General features: G+C 47.5%; 1 protein-coding gene across 1 annotated transcript in view; it reads right to left on the minus strand.

Annotated features, from left to right (window-relative positions):
* Positions 1 to 9,268: 9,268 nt before the first annotated feature.
* Positions 9,269 to 23,504, minus strand: part of LOC141172732 (nicotinamide N-methyltransferase-like) — a 110,973-nt gene continuing 96,737 nt past the window's right edge. Inside the window, exon 3 of the mRNA XM_073657203.1 lies at positions 9,269 to 10,034. Coding sequence (XP_073513304.1) covers positions 9,611 to 10,034 — 424 coding nt within the window. The 3' untranslated portion in view covers positions 9,269 to 9,610. The remainder of the gene's footprint in view (positions 10,035 to 23,504) is intronic.

Raw genomic sequence — 23,504 nt, forward strand, 5'->3', positions numbered from 1 at the left:
CAGTGTGAATGCTTCCTGCGCTATGATTGGCTAACTGCGCTTTCCTGTCTTAAAATTACAGGAAAAAAAAGAAATTACAGGCGCATCGCTGTGCTGACCCCATCTTAACTCTCCCCAGCCCCTCCACTCATCAAACACATCCCCACACTCATCAAACACAAGCACTATGCTAGCCAAACTGTTAAAAACACTATAGTTGCCCAGCAATCATGTTCCCGCACTTATTCCCCGAACGTGGCAGATTTTCTAGAATTTAAGTAAAAATACTCGACTTTCCGATCACGAATCCCAATGTGCCACATTCGTACCAAATTTCACTTTTGAGATCGGATTTCAAACATATTCGCTCATCTCTATTAGAGACATGAAATAAGGATTGCTAATTTTATCAGCCGCCAGGATTCCATTTTTTCTCCAGTTCCTTTTTGCTTCAGTCCGGTGGTCAACGGATTGGAATCAGGCTGCAATCATTTGGAGCAACTAAACTACAATACACATGGTGAGACTTTCTTCCTCTTTTTTCTTACTAAGTATTTGATACACTGCCGATTTTGCAAGTTTTCCCACCTGCAAAGAATAGAGAGGTCAGTAATTTTTATTGTAGGTACACTTCACCGGTGAGAGACAAAATGTAAAAATAAAATCCAGCTGATCACATTGTATGATTTTTACATATTTATTTTGCATTTCATTGCATGAAATAAGTATTTGATACAATAGAGAATAGAGAACCTAATATTTGGTACAGAAACCTTTGTTTGCAATTACACAAGTCAGACGTTTCCTGTAGTTCTTGACCAAGCTTGTACACATTGCAGCAGGGATTTTGGCCTGCTCTTCTATACAGATCTTTTCCAGATCCTTCAGGTTTCGGGGCTGTCGCTGGGCAACATTGAGTTTCGGCTCCCTCCAAAGATTTTCTATTGGGTTCAGGTCTGGAGACTGGCTAGGCCACTCCAGGACCTTGAAATAGTTCTTACGGAGCCACTCCTTAGTTGCACTGGCTGTGTGTTTTGGGTCATTGTCATGCTGGAAGACCCAGCCACGACCCATCTTCAATGCTCTCACTGAGGGAAGGAGGTTGTTGGTCAAAATCTCGCAATACATGACCCCATTGTAATGCACACGCCCTGGCTGAGCGGCGTGTGCGTGTGATTCCACTGGACCGTGCCGGAGAGTGAATGCCTGGAGGGGCGTAACTAGGTATTCACCCGATCCGACCAGGGTCGCACGACGGCCTACGACGCCAGTGCACCAAGGAGGAACCGAGCAGAGGGACCAGGTGCTACTCCAGGACAGACCCCGGACACAGCTGTTGACCCACGCAGGGGAATACAGGAACAGACCGGTTAGGCTGGCACACAGACTGGTGGTTATAGGCAGGCACGACTGGTATGCAGGCAGGCGGGTATGCAGGCAGAGGGGTACAGGCAAGCACGGCTAGAGTGCAGACAGGGAGGCACTAGCAGGTAGGAACACAGGCGGGATAGGACCCAATACACAATGGGACTCAGGAACAGAACCACAGATGTGGCGGACAAACACAGCAGAGTAAGGGCGCCCAGAGAGGTGAGCGAGAGCAGGGCAAGACGAGACCGCCTAGAGCGGTGAGCGAGAGTAGAGCAGGACGAGGCCGCCTGGAGCGGCGAGCGAGAGTAGAGCAGGACGAGGCCACCTGGAGCGGTGAGCAAGAGTAGAGCAGGACGAGGCTGCCTGGAGTGGTGAGGAAGAGTAGAGCAGGACGATGCCGCCTGGAGCGGTGAGCAAGAGTAGAGCAGGACGAGGCCGCCTGGAGCGGTGAGCAAGAGTAGTCAGAGCAGAGCCAGACTGCCGGAGCAGTGAGCGAAGGGTAAGAGCGGAGCCAGACTGCCGGAGCAGTGAGCAAAGGGTAAGAGATGAGCGAGACTGCCGGAGCAGCGAGCAAAGGGTAAGAGCGGAGCGAGACTGCCGGAGCAGTGAGCAAAGGGTCAGAGCGGAGCGAGACTGCTGGAGCAGTGAGCAAAGGGTCAGAGCGGAGCGACACTGCCGGAGCAGTGAGCAAAGGGTCAGAGCGGAGCAAGACTGCCGGAGCAGTGAGCAAAGGGTCAGAGCGGAGCGAGACTGCCGGAGCAGTGAGCAAAGGGCCAGAGCGGAGCGAGACTGCCGGAGCAGTGAGCAAAGGGTCAGAGCGGAGCCAGACTGCCGGAGCAGTGAGCAAAGGGTCAGAACGGAGCAAGACTGCCGGAGCAGTGAGCAAAGGGTCAGAGCAGAGCGAGACTGCCGGAGCAGTGAGCAAAGGGTCAGAGCGGAGCAAGACTGCCGGAGCAGTGAGCAAAGGGTCAGAGCGGAGCGAGACTGCCGGAGCAGTGAGCAAAAGGGTCAGAGCAGAGCGAGACTGCCGGAGCAGTGAGCAAAAGGGTCAGAGCGGAGCGAGACTGCCGGAGCAGTGAGCAAAAGGGTCAGAGCGGAGCGAGACTGCCGGAGCAGTGAGCAAAGGGTCAGAGCGGAGCAAGACTGCCAGAGCAGTGAGCAAGGCAGAGCAGGCTAGAACCGCCGGAGTGGTGAGCAAAGCAGAGCAGGCTAGAACCGCCGGAGCGGTGAGCAAGGCAGAGCAGGCTAGAACCGCCGGAGCGGTGAGCAAGGTAGAGCAGGCTAGAACCGCCGGAGCGGTGAGCAAGGCAGAGCAGGAGGGACAGGGCTCTGTTCACACGGAACAGACAGGAAGGGAAAGGCAGAACCAGATACCCACAGGGTACTTGCAGTGAAGTAGCGAGTGGACCACAAACTCACAAACGGGAATACAGAGACAACGAGCAGGTGTTAGGTACGAGTTCAGACTCTGCAGAAAAAGGAAAGGGACGGACATAGAGAAACTCAGGAAACAGTCTAGAAGAGTATACAGACAAGAACAGACACAGTAGCAAGATACAGGAGTGGGTCTAGGTATGCAGCCCCTAGAAGGCGGGAGGAACAGGCTAGGAGCGTGTTCAGACAGGACAGACAAGATACGGGAGCGGGTCTAGGTATGCGGCCCCTAGAAGGCAGAACGAACAGGCAAGGAGCGTGTTCAGACAGGACAGACAAGATACGGGAGTGGGTCTAGGTATGCTTCCCCTAGAAGGCGGAACGAACAGGCAAGGAGCGTGTTCAGACAGGACTGGAAATACAGCCTACAAGAAAGCCAAGCAAGCAAACGCAGAAAGGGACCTGGCACATTCAGAGTGAAAGAGCACACTGAATGAAACACAATGCTGAGGCAGGGTTTCTTGGGAGGAGCTGGGTTAAATACCAGCTGACAGACAGCAATAGGCTGAGGACGCACAAGGGGTCTACCCGCAGCAGGTACTAGAAACAGGAAGGGATCGGGCGCCGCCCTTAAGCAGCAGACAGAGAGGCAAACAGACAGCATGGAGGGAAGCCAGGCTAGCAGACTGGACTGGAGATCAAGTGCGCGCTCTTGCACAGTGGGAGATGGACCACTATGCAAGGACGCCGCCAGGTATGTTACAGTACCCCCCCTTATGCCCCCTCTTCTTCAGGCCTGCTAGAATGTTCCGCAGCGAATTCGAGGGCCAATCCTTCACTTCAAGGAGATCACTTCCACTGTCCACAGGAAAAACTGGTCTCATCTGAGTAGTTAGGATGCTACCTCCTATTCAGCCATCCTCAGCAACAGACGAAACGGGTGGAGTACCAGGAACAACACACAAGGAAGTTTCTCTCCATTTATTATCAGGTAGCACCGCAGAGGGTTCAGGAGACCACTGGAAGCCCTCCGCCGGGTTGGAGGGGTGCAGAGACTTGGTGGTAACCTCTGCTTCGGGGTACATCTTGTCAAGCTCACAGGATGAAATGGGCGAGGTATCAGGTACAAGGTGTAGAAAAGTCACTGTCTCTTTGTTATCAGGTGGTACCCCGGAGGATTCAGGAAACAACTGGGGGTCCTCCGCTGGGTTGGAAGAGTGCAGAGGCTCGGGGGTAACCTCTGCTTCGGAGTACACTAGGTCGGACTCACTGGAAGAAGCGGGCGAGGTATCAGGTACCGAGTATAGGAGAGTCTCTGTCCATTCGCTATCAGGTAGCAGCCTGAAGGGTTCAGGAGACAACTGGAGGTCCTCCACCTGGTCAGAGGGGTGTAGAGACTCGGGGATAACCTCTGCTTCGGAGTACACTAGGTCGGACTCACTGGACGAAGCGGGCGAGGTATCAGGTACAGAGTGTAGGGAAGACTCTGTCCATTTGCTACCAGGTAGCACCCAAAGGGTTCTGGAGACAACTGGAGGTCCTCTGCCTGGTCGGAGGCGTGTAGAGACTCAGGGTTAACTACCGCTTTGAGGTACCCATTGTCAGGCTCACAGGACAGGGCGGACGAAGTATCGGGTACCGGGTGTAGGGAAGTCTCTCTCCATTTGTTATCAGGTGGTATCCCGGAGGATTCTAGGTGGGCAGAAGTCTCTTCGGGCAGGAGAACTGGTACGCTACCCACGCATATAACCGGTAGGGGCTGCTCCAGGATACAGGGAAATGAAGCTTCAGCAGGGACTTCAAGGTTGGGATCAGGAGGTCCTTGGGAGGACAGACCCAGGTGTGACGGCTTGCCTCTACGCCTAGCACGTCTGGACTGCCTCTTGAGGTCGTGAGAAGTATTCCGGAGAGCGTAGTCATCCTGTGTGGATTCTGGGTGGGCAGTAGTCTCTTCGGGCAGGAGGACTAGTGCGCTACCCACACACATTACCCGTCGGGGCTGCTCCGGGATATTGGGAAGTGAAGCTTCAGCAGGGGCTTCAGGGTTAGGGTCCTCGAAGACCACACGAAAGGCCACCTGGAAGGCCTGCAGGTCAAGGACGACAGGATCCCATGCTTCCCATAGGGGGTGACCCATTTCAAGGCATCACCCGCTAGGTAGTCAATCATAAAGGCCACTTTAGCCCAATCGGAAGGAAAATAGAGAGGGTAGGCCTTGAAGTGTAGCTTGCATTGCTCCACAAATGCACGACTTTGTTTTGGATCCCCAAAGTACCGTGGCGGATCCACAGGAACGAGTGCTGATAGATCCATCTGGACGGTTGCGTACTTCGCCTGGAACTCAGCTAAAGAAAAATGTTTTTTATTTTTTTTTTAAATTTATTTATTTTTAATGCAGGTATTCGCTGGAAAACGTCTCAGAGAGCGAAGGCCGTGGGGCTCAACAGGAACCATGGCCTGAGCATGCTGTAATGCACACACCCGGGCTGAGCGGCGTGTGCGTGTGATTCCACTGGACCGTGCCGGAGAGTGAATGCCTGGAGGGGCGTAACTAGGTATTCACCTGATCCAACCAGGGTCGCACGACGGCATACGACGCCAGTGCACCAAGGAGGAACAGAGCAGAGGGACCAGGTGCTACTCCAGGACAGACCCCGGACACTGCTGTTGACCCACGCAGGGGAATACAGGAACAGACCGGTTAGGCTGGCACACAGACTGGTGGGTATAGGCAGGCATGACTGGTTTGCAGGCAGGCTGGTATGCAGGCAGGGGGGTACAGGCAAGCACGGCTAGAGTGCAGACAGGGAGGCACTAGCAGGTAGGAACACAGGCGGGATAGGACCCAGTACACACTGGGAATCAGGAACAGAACCACAGATGTGGCGGACAAACACAGCAGAGTAAGGGCGCCCAGAGAGGTGAGCGAGAGCAGGGCAAGACGAGACCGCCTAGAGCGGTGAGCGAGAGTAGAGCAGGACGAGGCCGCCTGCAGCGGTGAGCGAGAGTAGAGCAGGACGAGGCCGCCTGGAGCGGTGAGCAAGAGTAGAGCAGGACGAGGCCGCCTGGAGCGGTGAGCAAGAGTAGAGCAGGACGAGGCCGCCTGGAGCGGTGAGCAAGAGTAGAGCAGGACGAGGCCGTCTGGAGCGGTGAGCAAGAGTAGAGCAGGATGAGACCGCCTGGAGCGGTGAGCAAGAGTAGTCAGAGCAGAGCGAGACTGCCAGAGCAGTGAGCAAAGGGTAAGAGCGGAGCGAGACTGCCGGAGCAGTGAGCAAAGGGTAAGAGATGAGCGAGACTGCCAGAGCAGTGAGCAAAGGGTAAGAGTGGAGCTAGACTGCCGGAGCAGTGAGCAAAGGGTCAGAGCGGAGCAAGACTGCCGGAGCAGTGAGCAAAGGGTCAGAGCGGAGCGAGACTGCCGGAGCAGTGAGCAAAAGGGTCAGAGCGGAGCGAGACTGCCGGAGCAGTGAGCAATAGGGTCAGAGCAGAGCGAGACTGCCGGAGCAGTGAGCAAAAGGGTCAGAGCGGAGCGAGACTGCCGGAGCAGTGAGCAAAAGGGTCAGAGCGGAGCAAGACTGCCGGAGCAGTGAGCAAAGGGTCAGAGCGGAGCAAGACTGCCAGAGCAGTGAGCAAGGCATAGCAGGCTAGAACCGCCGGAGCAGTGAGCAAGGCAGAGCAGGCTAGAACCGCCGGAGCGGTGAGCAAGGCAGAGCAGGCTAGAACCGCCGGAGCGGTGAGCAAGGCAGAGCAGGCTAGACCTGCCGGAGTGGTGAGCAAGGCAGAGCAGGAGGGACAGGGCTCTGTTCACACGGAACAGACAGGAAGGTAAAGGCAGAACCAGATACCCACAGAGTTCTTGCAGTGAAGTAGCGAGTGGACCACAAACTCACAAACGGGAGTACAGAGACAACGAGCAGGAGTTAGGTACGAGTTCAGACTCTGCAGAAAAAGGAAAGGGACGGACATAGAGAAACTCAGGAAACAGGCTAGAAGAGTATACAGACAAGAACAGACACAGTAGCAAGATACAGGAGCGGGTCTAGGTATGCAGCCCCTAGAAGGCGGGAGGAACAGGCTAGGAGCGTGTTCAGACAGGACAGACAAGATACGGGAGCGGGTCTCGGTATGCGGCCCCTAGAAGGCGGAACGAACAGGCAAGGAGCGTGTTCAGACAGGACTGGAAATACAGTCTACAAGAAAGGCAAGCAAGCAAACACAGAAAGGGACCTGGCACATTCAGAGTGAAAGAGCACACTGAATGAAACACAATGCTCAGGCAGGATTTCTTGGGAGGAGCTGGGCTAAATACCAGGTGACAGACAGCAATAGGCTGAGGACGCACAAGGGGTGTGCCCGCAGCAGGTACAAGAAACAGGAAGTGATCGGGCGCCGCCCTTAAGCACAGACACAGAGGCAAACAGACAGCATGGAGGGAAGCCAGGCTAGCAGACTGGACTGGAGATCAAGTGCGCGCTCTTGCACAGTGGGAGATGGACCACTATGCAAGGACACCACCAGGTATGTTACACCCATGCATCCTCCCTTCAATATTGATCCCAAAATGTTTTATTTTGGTCTCATTTGATCAAATTAACTTCTCTCATGCCTCCTCTGGATTATCCAGATTGTCATTGGTGAACTTCAAATGGGCCTGGACATGGGCTGGTGTGAGCAGGGGGACCTTGCATGCCCTGCAGGATTTTAATCCATGACGGCATAAAGTGTTACTAATGGTAATGTTTGAGACTGTGGTCTCAGCTCTCTTCTGGTCATTGAACAGGTCCTCCCATGTAGTTCTGGGCTGATTCCTGACCCTTATCAGAATCATCCTTACACCACGAGCCGAGATCTTGCATGGAACCCCAGACTGAGGAATATTGACAGTCATCTTCTGTTTTTTTTCCATTTTCTAATAATTGTGCCAACAGTTTTTGCCTTCTCACCAAGCTGCTGCCTATTGTCCTGTAGCCCATCCCAGCTTGTGCAGGTCTACAATTTCGTCCCTGATGTCCTTAGACAGCTCTTTGGTCTTGGCCATGGTGGAGAGGTTGGAGTGTGATTGATTTTGTGGACAGGTGTCTTTTATACAGGTAACGAGTTCAAAGAGGTGTAAATAGTATAAGTAAAGAGTGCAGAGTAGGAGGGCTTCTAAAGAAAAACTAACAGGTCTGTGAGAGCCAGAATTCTTGCTGGTTGGTAGGTGATGAAATACTTATCTCATGCAATAAAATGGAATGTAATTATTTAAAAATCATACAATGTGATTTTATGGTTTTTATTTTTAGTTTCTTTCTCTCACAAATGAAGTGATCTACGATAAAAATTACAGACCTCTCCATTCTTTGCAGGTGGGAAAACTTGCAAAATCGACAGTGTATCAAATACTTATTTTCCCCACTGTATATATATACTGTACACATATATATATCTATATCTATATATATAGATATATATATATATATATCCTCAAAAGAAAGCAGCACTATAAAACTGATATGGCATATGGGTGTAAGCCTCAGGGTACCGACACAATCCTCCACCTACATACGGTAAAAAATCTCAGCACTCCAGAAATGAGATAGTGAATAAACCGTGGTCTTTATTCACCCATGTATTTGCACCGTTTCAGCTCTTCAAACTTTTAGCCATTCTTAAGCCATTAACATTTAAAGTGCATAAACTAGGGATATATAGGTTACACCACATAATCAGTGATTAATATAATATACACCAGGAAAGCAATGTGCATTTGTATACAGTGCAATAACATCAACCTCCTCATGTCTCATTGTACATACAACAATAGTTCATTCATACCATGCCTTGAATGTAAATTGGGTGGAAAACCTGTTACAAGCAATGAGAGTTATAGGAATGATTAAAGTTTTTTCTCATAAATATACTGTCCCAAAATATAAGATTGGGTTTGTTAATGGGTAGTACTAAATCCTGAGTTTTACCATAAATGCTTTATAGAACTTCCTAATGCTTTTGCTCATCTGATTCCGAGAATACGCTTCCAAAGTTATAAAAACAAAAGACCTGAGCAGGTCACCACTGAAGACTATCAGTGGCCAAGGCTATCCAGTCGTAGGCCCCGGAGGTGAGTGAGTATGCACAGTGATCTCCAAAGCCAGATCGAAAGCCGGAAGCCCCAACTTAGAGTGAACATCGGGCCGGAGATGTGGTGCATCGGAGGACGAGACAGCAGTCAGGAAGCAGTGGTGGCATCCGAAGAGGTGAGCAGTCCTCTCTAACTTTGTCTTGCACACCAAGCCTACTTGTGGCCAGAAACTACAGCATAGAATGAACAGAAGCGGTGGTCGAGACAGCGAGCAATGAGCAGAAGTAATAGCTAGAAAAGTAAATCGTAAGGTATGTTTTTTTTCCTTTTTAAACTTTTCCAGCCCTCTACTTTTCAGCAGGATATTGGGCGCAGCTGGCCACCATTTTGCTGAATTCGTATGGAGAAGATTAGAAAAAATCGGCATAATCGTCAGAGTGGTGTCTTTTTGTCGAACTTGAGAAGAATTAATTTACACTCGAATAAATTTCTCCATCTTTATTTGTTACCAATAATTAATTATTATCAGAAATAGGTAAACGGGACATCTGTCGCCTTAGAATGGCCTCATTGTGAGCACTTAGAATATTAAAGATCCAACTCCATTGTGAAAGACACGAGTGTGAATGGGTGTTCATCAGTATTTTGCATGCTATAAATGATATTTTCCCTGGGATACATTGTGCACAACACTTTTTATAATAAAGAAAAGACAATTATATTTTTATACACTTGTATCATGCACCAGACACAGATTAAGGATTTTTATAACATTTAAGCTTTACATATAACACTTGCCATGGAGATTCATCTTGTGTCATAGACCTACGACTCTTTGTGAGCCACAATGAATATCAGGTTCTTATAATCAGAGTGGTCATTCATACCCGATCTCTTTTTAACCTCACAGCGGTCAATGATAAAACCTTCTCCAGCCAGAGCTTTCCTGGCAAAATCCTCGTCATAATTGAGAGCATGGTACTTGTGTTTCCCTACTGTGTAAAATGTTAGTTCTAAAACTCCCATTAATATAATGTGTCCTCCAGGTTTCAGCAACTTTAAGAACTTCCTGAGATATCTGATGTAATCATCTTGATCTTTACTAATACTATCCAGAAGCCAACCACTGATGATACAATCTGCTGGTGGTAACACAATCGGATCCATCATGTCTTCTTTCTCGAGGTTACATTTCACAACATGTTGAAGGGCTAATCGCACTTTTCCTTCTTTGTCCTGTAACTGATCCCTGAAAGAAATGGAAAAAATGATGAAAATGATTGTTCCACAGTCAATATTGAACAGGACGGCACTAGAGCTCAGTGGTTAGCGCTGAGTCAATGACTTCCAGTTGGGGAAATACTTGAAACCTCCAAGACTATTATATATTGTTTGAATATACCGTATTTTTTGGACTTTAAGACGAACCTTTTTCCTCCAAAATTTTGGAGGAAAGTGAGGGGTGCATCTTATAGTCCGGATGTACCTGCTGTGGCTGTGGATTGTGGGGTGGGGGGTGGCAGCGGAGCGGGTCATAGAGACAGTAGCCGCCTGCTGCAGTTAACACATGTGCCTGCTGTTAATGAAAATGAATATTCACTGTTCTACAAGCCGATTGGAGAGCAGTGAATATTCATTCTCTTTAACAGTGGACGCACGTGATCACCGAGCAGCTGCAGGAGGCTAACAGGGTGCCTGCTATTAAACAAAATGAATATTCACTGCTCCATATGCCCATAGTCCCGGCGCGGGGAAGAGTGAATATTCCAGCAGCAGACCTCAGCGTGTGAGGACGCATGGCAGTGACGCCATGCGCTGCTCATATATTGAGATCAGCTACTGGCATTAAAACAGGAGTCAGGGCTGTGAGGGAGTGGATTGAAGGTGAGTAGAATTGTTTATTTTTTTATGTATGCAGTGTGTTTTGGGATATACCAGGATCGGGATGAGGGGGCCATATATATGAGGATGAGGATGAGGGGGCCATATATACGACAATGAGGATGAGGTGTCCATATGTACCAGGATGGGGAAGAGGGGGCCATGTATACCAGGATAGGGATGAGTGGTCCATATATACCGAGATGGAGATGAGGGGGCCATATATACTTGGATCAGGATAAGGAGGCCATATATACCAGAATGGGGATGACGGGGCCATATATATCAGGATGGAGAAGAGGGGGCCATTTGTACCAGGATGGTGATGAAGGGGCCCTATATACCAGGATGTAGATGAGGGGGCCATATGTAACAGGATGGGGATGAGTAGGCCATATGTACCAGGATGGGGATGAGGAAGTCATATATATCAGGATGGGGATGAGGAAGTCATATATATCAGGATGGGGATGAGGGTGCTATATATACCATGACAGAGATAAGGGTGCCATTAGTGATGAGCGAGCATGCTCGCTACAGCTCGGTGCTCGCCTGAACATCTCACTGCTCGAGATGCTTGGCGTTCGCCGAGTATTTCGATGTTGCTCGGCAGGAGCTCAGGTCCCCTCCCTTTATGTTAGGAGCTCTTTAGAGAGCCAATGAACATGCAGGAATTGTCTGCCACACACTTTAATGCCGCAGCCATGTTGGTTGTGGTATTACATCAAGTCTATATCAGACCTGGCACCGCCATGCTGCGCTACAGTCTACTCCGGAATCAGGCAGTGTAGGGAGAGGTGCTGATGAGCTAGGGAGAGATTTGCTAGTTTCTTAGTTAGTCTAGGTATACCACCATATATTATTCACATATCCATCTCAGCTAACAGTTCTTCTGAGGACTAATCAAGCTGCATAGATATCAGTGCTAGGCAGGCAGTGTATGTGGCAGACTGCAGTGCATATAGCAAGATATAGGCATATAGGTTCATTCCAGTTCTGTCTGCTGCTCGTGCATTTACAGATATTTTTAGAACTAGCCCAAGGTATCCGAGGCCAGGAATAATTTTTTGGGGATCTTAATCTTGATTATTTGCTTAAAAAGCAATCCAGAGAACACCGTTTTTCTGCTCCATTTGCTTGTTGGCACTGCAGAATACACAGCAACAAAGAGAATCACCAAACGTGGGGTCCAATTATCAACATGATATATATTGATATATAAAAAACCTTTATTGAAGTATTGGTTACAGAGACACACCAAGCACAAGAGCGCCCATAGTCAGATAAATCAAAGATATCAGTCAAAATTAGTGCATCAATTGCAAGATTGTGCATCAAAACAATATATATAAAAGACAGTGACCGCCGACACATACAGAGCGTTGTAACCTATGTTGCCACAGCAAAAAAAGAAAAACCCGATGTAAGATACATGTATAAATAGGAAAACAAAGCACAAATGATAGATGCACACTGGATGGTGTGTTAAGCCCACTGGTCACACGAAAGTACCTGATATAGTATTGTATAATAATAATATATTACTGGTAGAGTTATACCAATGGGCACACAGACCAAACAGTTAATTAATGAGAGAAGAAAGGAAATAAGAACCAACTATTATGGAGCCCCCTCATGTGAGGGAAAGAAAGGCAACATGATTGTCGTCAGGGAAGGACCACGTGTCTGCCCCACAGGCCACACTACTACATTCACACATTTCGCTACTACGTGCTCTCGAAATGTTGCCTTTTAGGCTCGTGGATAAGGAAGCTTTCCGCAACCTGATGGAGGCGGCCGTCACTCGGTACTCGGTCCCCAGCCTCAACTATTTCTCCCGCTGTGCCGTCCCCGCATTACACAAGCACGTGTCCCACAACATTAGCCGTGCCCTCAACAATGCAGTTAATGGGAAAGTCCACCTAACCACGGACACGTGGACAAGTGCTTGTGGGCAGGGACAGTACATCTTGGTGATGGAACACTGGGTCAACATAGTGGAAGGCGAGACCCAGTCGGACCTTTGGACGGAACACATCCTCCCGACGCAGGCCCTGCGTCAATCAGGGTTGCTTCCACATTCTACAGCTCCTGCACCTCCTCCTCTACCTCCCCTTCAGCCTACATCTCCGAAATGACCACATCAGTCGCAAGCTGGAAGCACTGCAGCACTTCCTCGGCCAAGCAGCAACAGAATGTGCAGAAGCTAATATGCATAGATGACAAATTCCACAATGCTGAAGAGATGTGGACAGTTCTGAAAGAGCAGGCAGTTCTGTGGCTGACACTGCTGAACCTACAGCCAGGCATAGTTGTCTGTGACAATGGCCAGAACCTGGTGGCGGCTCTGAGGTTACGCAAGCTCACACACGTACCATGCCTAGCCCATATGCTTAACATCGTGCTTCAGCAGTTTCTCAAAACCTACCCTGAGCTGCTGGATCTGCTTTTCAAAGTGCGCCGCCTGTGTGCCCATTTTAGAAAGTCAACTACAGCTTCCACCGGCCTTGCCATGTTTCAGAAGCATTTGCAGCTTCCAGCTCACCGACTGGTGTGTGATGTCCCCACCCATTGGAACTCTACATTGCAGATGTTGGGAAGGATTCGTGAACAGAAGATGGCAGTTGTTGACTACCAGCATCAGCAAGGCCGTCGGTATTCAGTTCAGACTCCACACATAAGACCTCAGGAGTGGACAGGGATGTCAAACATATGTACTATCCTCCAAATCTTTGAGGACTCCACCAAGATGGTGAGCGCGATGATGCCATAATTAGCGCCACCATCCCGCTTCTCTTTCTTCTGAAATGCTCTCTGCTCACAATCAAAGAGGATGCATTGCAGGCAGAGCATGATGAGATGGAGCAAGGAACCATACAGGGTGATTACACACAGCCCAGCCTCATCTCAACCCAACATTGATTGGGTGACAATGAGGAAGAAGAGGAGGAGGAGGAGCTAGTTTAATGTGCTATAGACGGTAATACCTGCACAACTGTCATACCGTCTGTTCAGTGTGGATGGCCTTAGGACTAGAGATGAGCGTTGTTCTACTCGAACTGTTCGCCAATCTCAAATTCGAGCTGTTTTGGGCGGTGTTCGAGCCGTTCGGCGAACACGAACAATTTGATAAAAATTCGGCTGTTCGAGGTTATGTTCGATAACTGTTCGTGCACCAAAATCATAACTGGATTTTTTCTCAGTAATGATGGAAATTAATGTTAATACGCAGTTTGAGTGTACAGCGGGGTGGGGGGAGGGGCAGGGGATGGATCTCTGCAGGAACAATGAAGATCTCCATTTTTTTTTCTCTTTCCCGCATTTGCAGTGGGGAGGTGCAATCTGTCAGCCTTTCAGCAGCGCACACACGGAGCGAAGTGCTTTTTTTCACACAAGCAAGGGCATGTGTCATTGGCAGTGTATGTCACATGTCCTTGCCCTATAAGACCAAGCCATTTTCCCCGTCGCCACCATTTTCTCACTGCTGCAGCTGCGTGTTAGACGGCACCGCTGTTGCTGTGTGCGCTATACCTTGTTAATTTCAAGCCAATTTTCGCACAAATATACAGATAGCTTGGGAGTAGGGAATAGTTGTGATTGCAGTCCTTTTAAGGACTAGGTTACAGCATTTCCTACGACTTTTATCAGGGAGGTCTGTGCTCTTAAATAGATAGGTTGTGGGAGTAAAGACTAATTGTAATTGGAGTCCTTTTCAGGACTAGGTTACATCAGTTCCTATCAGTTTTTGCCAGGCAGGTCTGTGCCAGTGCTGTGCAAGTTTTTTTCACAGCATTTGGCTGAATCTAGCAAAGCTAATCCTTTTTGGCCTATTGCAGAGTGTGTTAGTCAGTGGAGTAGCCTATCTGTGTTGCAAGGTATACCACCTGTGTATAGAATACCAATTTTTTTACTGCAGCTAGTGAAGTAAAATCTTTTGGGCATAGCATCATTCTATTAGTCCATCTATACTGACATCCATCAGGTTGCAAATTAAAACTAATTTTTATCTGCATCTACAGTACCTCTGAAAAAATATTTGGGCTTCTAGCTGTGTGTGGGACTTGTTGTATTAGTCCATCTATACTGACCTCTATCAGGTTGCAAACTGAATATATTTTTTTCTGCATCTACCTCTGAAAAAATATTTGGGCTTCTAGCTGTGTGTGGGTCTTGTTCTATTAATCCATCTATACTGACCTCCATCAGGTTGCAAACTGAATATAATTTTTTTCTGCATCTAGCTCTGAAAAAATATTTGGCCTTCTAGCAGTGTGTGGGACTTGGTCTATTAGTCCATCTATACTGACCTCCATCAGGTTGCAAATTAAAAATAATTTGTATCTGCATCTACAGTACCTCTGAAAAAATATTTGGGCTTCTAGCTGTGTGTGGGACTTGTTGTATTAGTCCATCTATACTGACCTCCATCAGGTTGCAAATTAAAAATAATTTTTATCTGCATCTACAGTACCTCTGAAAAAATAGTTGGGCTTCTAGCTGTGTGTGGGACTTGTTGTATTAGTCCATCTATACTGACCTCCATCAGGTTGCAAATTAAATATAATTTGTATCTGCATCTACAGTACCTCTGAAAAAATATTTGGGCTTCTAGCTGTGTGTGGGACTTGTTGTATTAGTCCATCTATACTGACCTCCATCAGGTTGCAAACTGAATATATTTTTTTCTGCATCTACCTCTGAAAAAATATTGGGCTTCTAGCTGTGTGTGGGTCTTGTTCTATTAATCCATCTATACTGACCTCCATCAGGTTGCAAACTGAATATAATTTTTTTCTGCATCTAGCTCTGAAAAAATATTTGGCCTTCTAGCAGTGTGTCGGACTTTCTCTATTAGTCCATCTATACTGACCTCCATCAGGTTGCAAATTAAAAATAATTTTTATCTGCATCTACAGTACCTCTGAAAAAATATTTGGGCTACTAGCTGTGTGTGGGACTTGTTGTATTAGTCCATCTATACTGACCTCCATCAGGTTGCAAATTAAAAATAATTTGTATCTGCATCTACAGTACCTCTGAAAAAATATTTGGGCTTCTAGCTGTGTGTGGGACTTGTTGTATTAGTCCATCTATACTGACCTCCATCAGGTTGCAAATTAAAACTAATTTTTATCTGCATCTACAGTACCTCTGAAAAAATATTTGGGCTTCTAGCTGTGTGTGGGACTTGTTGTATTAGTCCATCTATACTGACCTCCATCAGGTTGCAAACTGAATATATTTTTTTCTGCATCTACCTCTGAAAAAATATTGGGCTTCTAGCTGTGTGTGGGTCTTGTTCTATTAATCCATCTATACTGACCTTCATCAGGTTGCAAACTGAATATAATTTTTTTCTGCATCTACCTCTGAAAAAATATTTGGCCTTGTAGCAGTGTGTCGGACTTTCTCTATTAGTCCATCTATACTGACCTCCATCAGGTTGCAAATTAAAAATAATTTTTATCTGCATCTACAGTACCTCTGAAAAAATATTTGGGCTTCTAGCTGTGTGTGGGACTTGTTGTATTAGTCCATCTATACTGACCTCCATCAGGTTGCAAACTGAATATATTTTTTTCTGCATCTACCTCTGAAAAAATATTGGGCTTCTAGCTGTGTGTGGGACTTGTTGTATTAGTCCATCTATACTGACCTCCATCAGGTTGCAAACTGAATATATTTTTTTCTGCATCTACCTCTGAAAAAATATTGGGCTTCTAGCTGTGTGTGGGTCTTGTTCTATTAATCCATCTATACAGACCTCCATCAGGTTGCAAACTGAATATTATTTTTTTCTGCATCTACCTCTGAAAAAATATTTGGCCTTGTAGCAGTGTGTCGGACTTTCTCTATTAGTCCATCTATACTGACCTCCATCAGGTTGCAAACTGAATATATTTTTTTCTGCATCTAACCCAGCCAATAGTTTTGGCCTAATACCACAGTTTGGCCACTCAGCTCTGCTCGGTTACCATCCATTGTTTTTTTGTGCAAACAACTCCAGAGTTGTGAATTAGTTAACCACCAAAATGAGTGGAAAAAGGCCTGCTGCTGGTGGAAAGGGGAATAGGCGTGTTGGGAAGGGGAAAAAAGGTTGTGTCCGTGGGGTAGGTGTTAAAGCAACAGTAACATCTGCAGAAGAAAGACCATCTTCCAGCCAAACTAAAATGTCTACTTCTTTTAGCGGACAATGTGATAAGATCCCTTTCTTACGGCCACGCCAATCGCTACAAATTCCAGATGAGGCACAAAAACAGCAGGTGCTTCAACGGATATCAAGTGCTCCTTTAAGTGGGCTCTCCTCCACATCAACTTCAACATCACAAATACTCCAGTCCTCAAAGGTGTCACCCAAATCGCACTTGCTTCCTCACAGCTCCCAAATCTCCAGCTGCCCGTCTGAGTATGAGGTAGAACAGATGGTTGAGTCTGCAGAGCTGTTTACTCATACTATAGCCTGGGAATCAGAGGTCGACTCCAGCGCTTCTGTGAATCCAGACGAGGAAATGATCTGCACTGATGCCCAGAATCTTTATGAGTCGGATCCAGGACCAGACGCAGAAGGTTCTGACCATAATGTAGACCCTCATTCCCAAACTGTAACTCCTGTTGGTGGAGACAATGAGGAAGACGATGATAAGACTCAAATACCTGATTGGAGCGACGACTTTAGTTTTTTGTCAGGGCAGGAACAGGTTGGCTCTGAGGACGACGGGTGTGATAACACACAGGGTGATGATGATGAGGTTGGAGATCCCACTTACTGTCAACCCACAGTCAGCCAAGAGATGAGGTCAGCAGAGGAGGTGGAGGAAGATGCTAGTGACGACGAGGTCAGGTTGCGCCTTCCTGGACAGAGACGTAGTACTGGAAGCATGTCAACAACTGCATCCTCAAACACAACTCTGCCTCTCACCACAAGTCGTGGTGGCTCTTCAGGTCGCATGGGTGCTAAGCCTTGCATAGCCTGGGCATTTTTTCAGATCGATAAAGATGACCCAACTCGTGTTATCTGTAACATTTGTCAGCAAAAGCTAAGTAGAGGCCAAAAAATACATAGTTTGAGTACTTCATGCATGAACCGGCACATGGACATGAAGCATAAGTTGCAGTGGGAAGCTCAGTGTGCTACAATGCGGCCTAGCCGGCCGGGCCAACCACCGTCTGCCATATCTTGTGCATCCGCGGCCTCTTCATCCTCTGTGACTGGGGGGACAGCAGTCACACCAGTTTTGGGCCGCAGACCTGCCACCTCTTTACCCGCAACAGCCAGCGTGATTGGCAGGTCATCATTTTCTTTGGAGGTGGTAACAGCAGCTGGTGTTGAGCGCTGTCCGACATCGATAGCACCACCTTTGGATCAAGGCAACCTAACATGTCCGCCTGCATCTTCCTCACAGACCGGCAGTTTGCCGGGGACACCCTTATCAACCCCGTCTAAGCACAATAGCCAGCCCTCGGTCCCTCAGATGTGGACAAGTAAAAGACCATTTCCTCCTAGCCATGAGAAAGCTAAGAGGTTGAATTTCACCATCTGCAAGCTCTTGGCTACAGAAATGCTGCCTTTCCGCCTGGTGGACACAGAGGATTTTCGAGACCTTATGTCCGTCGCAGTGCCCCAGTACCAGATGCCCAGTCGGCACTACTTCTCAAAGAAAGGTGTGCCTGCGCTCCACCAGCATGTCGCACACAACATCACCGCTTCTTTGAGAAACTCTGTGTGTGACAGGGTGCATTTCACCACAGACACTTGGACGAGTAGGCATGGACAGGGGCGTTACATGTCGCTGACTGGGCACTGGGTAACTATGGTGACAGCAGGACAAGGGGCTGCTGTCCAAGTCTTGCCGTCCCCACGAGTTGTGCGTCAATCCTCTTTATGTCAAAGTTCCTCCACTGCTTCTGCCTCCTCAACCTCCTCTCGGTCTTCCACCTGCACCCAAAGCCTGTCTGGTCATGCCACAAGCTTTCTAACTGCGCAGAAGGGATCCTGCACACCTCCTTACTATGCTGGCAGTAGGGCTCAACGTCATCAGGCGGTTTTTACATTGAAATGTCTGGGAAATGTGAGTCACACAGCTGAGGAGTTGTGGTCAGCTCTGGAGAACCAATTTCATGAATGGTTGTCTCCACTGGACCTGAAACCAGGGAAGGCCATGTGCGACAATGCTGCAAACCTGGGTGCGGCCCTTCGCCGGGGCAATGTCACACACGTGCCTTGTATGGCTCACGTGTTGAACCTGGTTGTCCAGCAATTTTTAGCCCACTATCCCAGACTAGATGGCCTTCTGCAGAGGGCACGGTCGCTGTGTGCTCACTTCTGCCGTTCGCATCCCGCAGCTCAGCGACTTACATCTCTACAGAAGTTGTTGGGCCTGCCACTTCACCGGCTAAAATGCGATGTGCCTACCCGGTGGAATTCAACTCTGCACATGTTGCAGCGACTGTGGCAGCACCGACAAGCCCTGGTGCAATACGCTCTGACGTATAGCCTGGGCCAACGAGATTCAGAGGTGGGGCAAATCACGCTGGAGGAGTGGTCTCAGATCAGGGACCTATGCACCCTTCTGCACAGTTTTGAAATGGCGACGAAGATGTTTAGTGCTGACGATGCCATTATCAGCATGACTATTCCGGTGATTTACATGCTGGAGCACATGTTAAACAGAATTCGGAGTCAGGTGGTGGCACAAGAGGAGGTGGAGGAAGTAGAGGAGGAGGAGTTGTATGCGGAAGGGCTAACATCTGCAAGGTCCAGACTAGAGATGAGCGTTGTTCTACTCGAACTGTTCGCCAATCTCAAATTCGAGCTGTTTTGGGCGGTGTTCGAGCCGGTCGGCGAACACGAACAATTTGAGAAAAATTCGGCTGTTCGAGGTTATGTTCGATAACTGTTCGTGCACCAAAATCATAACTGGATTTTTTCTCAGTAATGATGAAAATTAATGTTAATACGCAGTTTGAGTGTACAGCGGGGCGGGGGGAGGGGCAGGGGATGGATCTCTGCAGGAACAATGAAGATCTCCATTTTTTTTTCTCTTTCCCGCATTTGCAGTGGGGAGGTGCAATCTGTCAGCCTATCAGCAGCGCACACACGGAGCGAAGTGCTTTTTTTCACACAAGCAAGGGCATGTGTGATTGGCAGTGTATGTCACATGTCCTTGCCCTATAAGACCAAGCCATTTTCCCCGTCGCCACCATTTTCTCACTGCTGCAGCTGCGTGTTAGACGGCACCGCTGTTGCTGTGTGCGCTATACCTTGTTAATTTCAAGCCAATTTTCGCACAAATATACAGATAGCTTGGGAGTAGGGAATAGTTGTGATTGCAGTCCTTTTAAGGACTAGGTTACAGCATTTCCTACCACTTTTATCAGGCAGGTCTGTGCTCTTAAATAGATAGATTGTGGGAGTAAAGACTAATTGTAATTGGAGTCCTTTTCAGGACTAGGTTACATCAGTTCCTATCAGTTTTTGCCAGGCAGGTCTGTGCCAGTGCTGTGCAAGTTTTTTTCACAGCATTTGGCTGAATCTAGCAAAGCTAATCCTTTTTGGCCTATTGCAGAGTGTGTTAGTCAGTGGAGTAGCCTATCTGTGTTGCAAGATATACCACCTGTGTATAGAATACCAATTTTTTTACTGCACCTAGTGAAGTAAAATCTTTTGGGCATAGCATCATTCTATTAGTCCATCTATACTGACCTCCATCAGGTTGCAAACTGAATATAATTTTTTTCTGCATCTAGCTCTGAAAAAATATTTGGGCTTCTAGCAGTGTGTGGGACTTGGTCTATTAGTCCATCTATACTGACCTCCATCAGGTTGCAAATTAAAAATAATTTTTTTCTTCATTTAGCTCTGAAAAAATATTTGGGCTTCTAGCAGTGTGTGGGACTTGTTCTATTAGTCCTTCTATACTGACCTCCAGCAGGTTGCAAATTGAATATAATTTTTTTCTGCATCTAGTCCTGAAAAAATATTTGGGCTTCTAGCGGTGTGTGGGACTTGGTCTATTAGTCCATCTATACTGACCTCCATCAGGTTGCAAATTAAAAATAATTTTTTTCTGCATCTAGCTCTGAAAAAATATTTGGGCTTCTAGCAGTGTGTGGGACTTGGTCTATTAGTCCATCTATACTGACCTCCATCAGGTTGCAAATTGAATAAAAATGCGGCAGGCATGTGAGGGTGGGGGAGATGATTTTACCAGGGCGCATGGTAGCAGCCAAACTAGTGAGGAAGGTGCAGGAGCCCAGGAAGAAGTGGAGGACGAACTGATGGAAGACTCATCAGATGAGGGAGACCTTGATCACATTTCTGTTGTGCGAGGTTGGGGGGAGAGGACAGAGGAAGGAAGCATGATTGTTACCTCGCCACCAACACAACAGGGACTTGGTGCTCCTGGATGCGCAACACACATGAGTGCCTTCTTGCTGCACTACCTGCAACATGACCCTCGAATTGTGAGAATTAGAAATAATCCTGACTACTGGGTTGCCACACTGTTAGATCCCCGGTACAAAAGTAAATTTGCAGAAATTATTCCTGCCATAGAAAGGGATGCACGCATGCAGGAGTATCAGCAGAGACTGTTGCAGAATCTTACATGTGCTTTTCCACAAAACACCAGTGGTGCACGTAGTGAATCTCACAGTTCCAACTTGCCAACCGTGGGACCGTCAAGTGTTCAGCACTCAAACCGTAACAGAACCACAGTATCTGGTGGTAACATCAATTTTGCGGAATCATTTCACCACTTTTTTAGCCCATCCTTTGCAAGGCCACAGGAGACAAGAAGTCTGACACATAGTCAACGCCTAGAGACGATGGTACAGGAGTATCTCCAAGTAAACATTGAAGCCGCGACTGTGTCACTGGACCCTTGCTCTTTTTGGGCTTCCAATCTGGATAAATGGCCGGAGCTAGCCACTTACGCCTTGGAGATCTTGTCATGCCCCGCAGCCAGCGTTCTGTCTGAACGTGTGTTCAGCGCTGCTGGTGGTGTGCTGACAGATAAGCGCACGCGGCTCTCCACTGATAATGTAGACAGACTCACGTTCATAAAGATGAACAAATCATGGATCCGAAATGACTTTTCTACCCCTGTGTCATCCTGGGGAGAGTAAAAGCTTGATGATTGTTTAAAATCACCCTACCAACCGTTTTAAGCTTTCAAATTACTAATCATGTTTATCTGTATCTTGACTGGAAAATAATTTGGGCTTTGTAGCAGTGTGCAGCACTGATCCTATTAGGCCATCTATAATAAGCTCCACCAGATTTAAAATTAAAAATAATTTTTAGCTGCATCTAGCCCGGAAAATAATTTTGGGGCTCCGAGATGCGCAAGACACATAAGTGCCTTCTTGCTGCACTACCTGCAGCATGACCCTCATATTGTCAGAATTCGAAGTAATCATGACTACTGGGTTGCCACACTCTTAGATCCCCCAAACTTTTCGATCAACCTTTTCATTTTAATAAAGACCAAAAAAATGGTCATTTTTGAAATTATAAGCATTAGCAGGTTGTTAGAAACTGAAATCAAACAGTTTTCAACTCAAAACTTTATTCTAGGTGATGTTACATTTTCACATAGGACCCCTTGTTCGAAAGGAGCTTCTGAACTCTCTCGTCCATTGAATTTGTCAGGTTTTGGATGGTTTCTGCTTCAATTGTTTTGCATGAGGACAGAATACCCTCCCAGAGCTGTTGCTTAGATGTGAACTGCTTCCCGCCATCATAGACACTCCTTTTAATGATGCTCCAAAGGTTCTGAATGGGGTAGAGGTCAGGGGAGCATGGGGGTCACACCATAAGTTTGTCCCCTTTTATGCCCATATCAGCCAGAGATGCAGATGTTTTATGTGCAGCATGAGATGGTGCATTATCATGCAGAAAAATGATCTTGCTGTGAAATACACGGTTCTTCTTCTTGAACCATGGCAGGAAGTGCTGTTTGAGAAAATCCACATACATTATGGAGTTCATCTTTAGCGCCTTCAGGGATCCTAAAGGGGCCGACAATCTCTCTCCCCATGATTCCAGCCCAAAACATTACTCCACCTCCTCCTTGTTGGCGCTGTAGCCGTGTTTGCGTGGGGTGTCCATCAACCAGCCATCCTCCACTCCATCCATCTGGACCATCGAGCGCTGCACGGCACTCATCCGTGAACAAAACAGTTTTGAAATCAGTCTTCATGTAATGTTTGGCCCACTGGAGCCGTTTCTGCTTGTGTGAAGTGGATAGAGGAGGTCGACAGGATGGCGTATGCACAGCTGCAAACCTCTGAAGGACCCTGCATCTTGTTGTTCGGGGGACGTTGGAGGCACAAGCAGCTTCAAAAACTTGTCTGCTGCTATGACAAGGCTTTTTTGCCGCTGCTCTTTCAACCTGACGTAATTGCCTGTAGGAAAGAGTCCTCAATTTGCCCTTATCAGCACGCACACGTGTGTACTGTGAATCAGCTACATACTTCTTGATTGCCAAGACACTTCATCCTGATCATCGCACAATGTTGATTGTAGTCATGCCTTGACGTAAACACTCCACAATTTGTTGCTTCTCAGCAGCCGACACATCCTTTTTCTTTCCCATTTTGGCAGAAAATGTAGGCTGCTGAATAATGTGAGAGAGCCTTCTTAAGTAGTCTTGCCTTTCATTGGACAAACCTGCCAAACTAATTAGCACTGGTGTCTGCAATTGCATACAGTGATATAAAGAGCCCCGACACACATCACCATCAATGAGTTTAACTGACAAACAAACAAATTCTTCCCTTATCACTCCTAAACACTTTTTGCATAATAATTTGGAACACAGTGTACATGTGCTTT

The sequence above is a fragment of the Phyllobates terribilis genome, unplaced genomic scaffold (genome assembly GCF_046119375.1).
Source record: "Phyllobates terribilis strain yellow unplaced genomic scaffold, ASM4611937v1 Scaffold_12__6_contigs__length_324123572, whole genome shotgun sequence".
NCBI lineage: Eukaryota > Metazoa > Chordata > Amphibia > Anura > Dendrobatidae > Phyllobates > Phyllobates terribilis.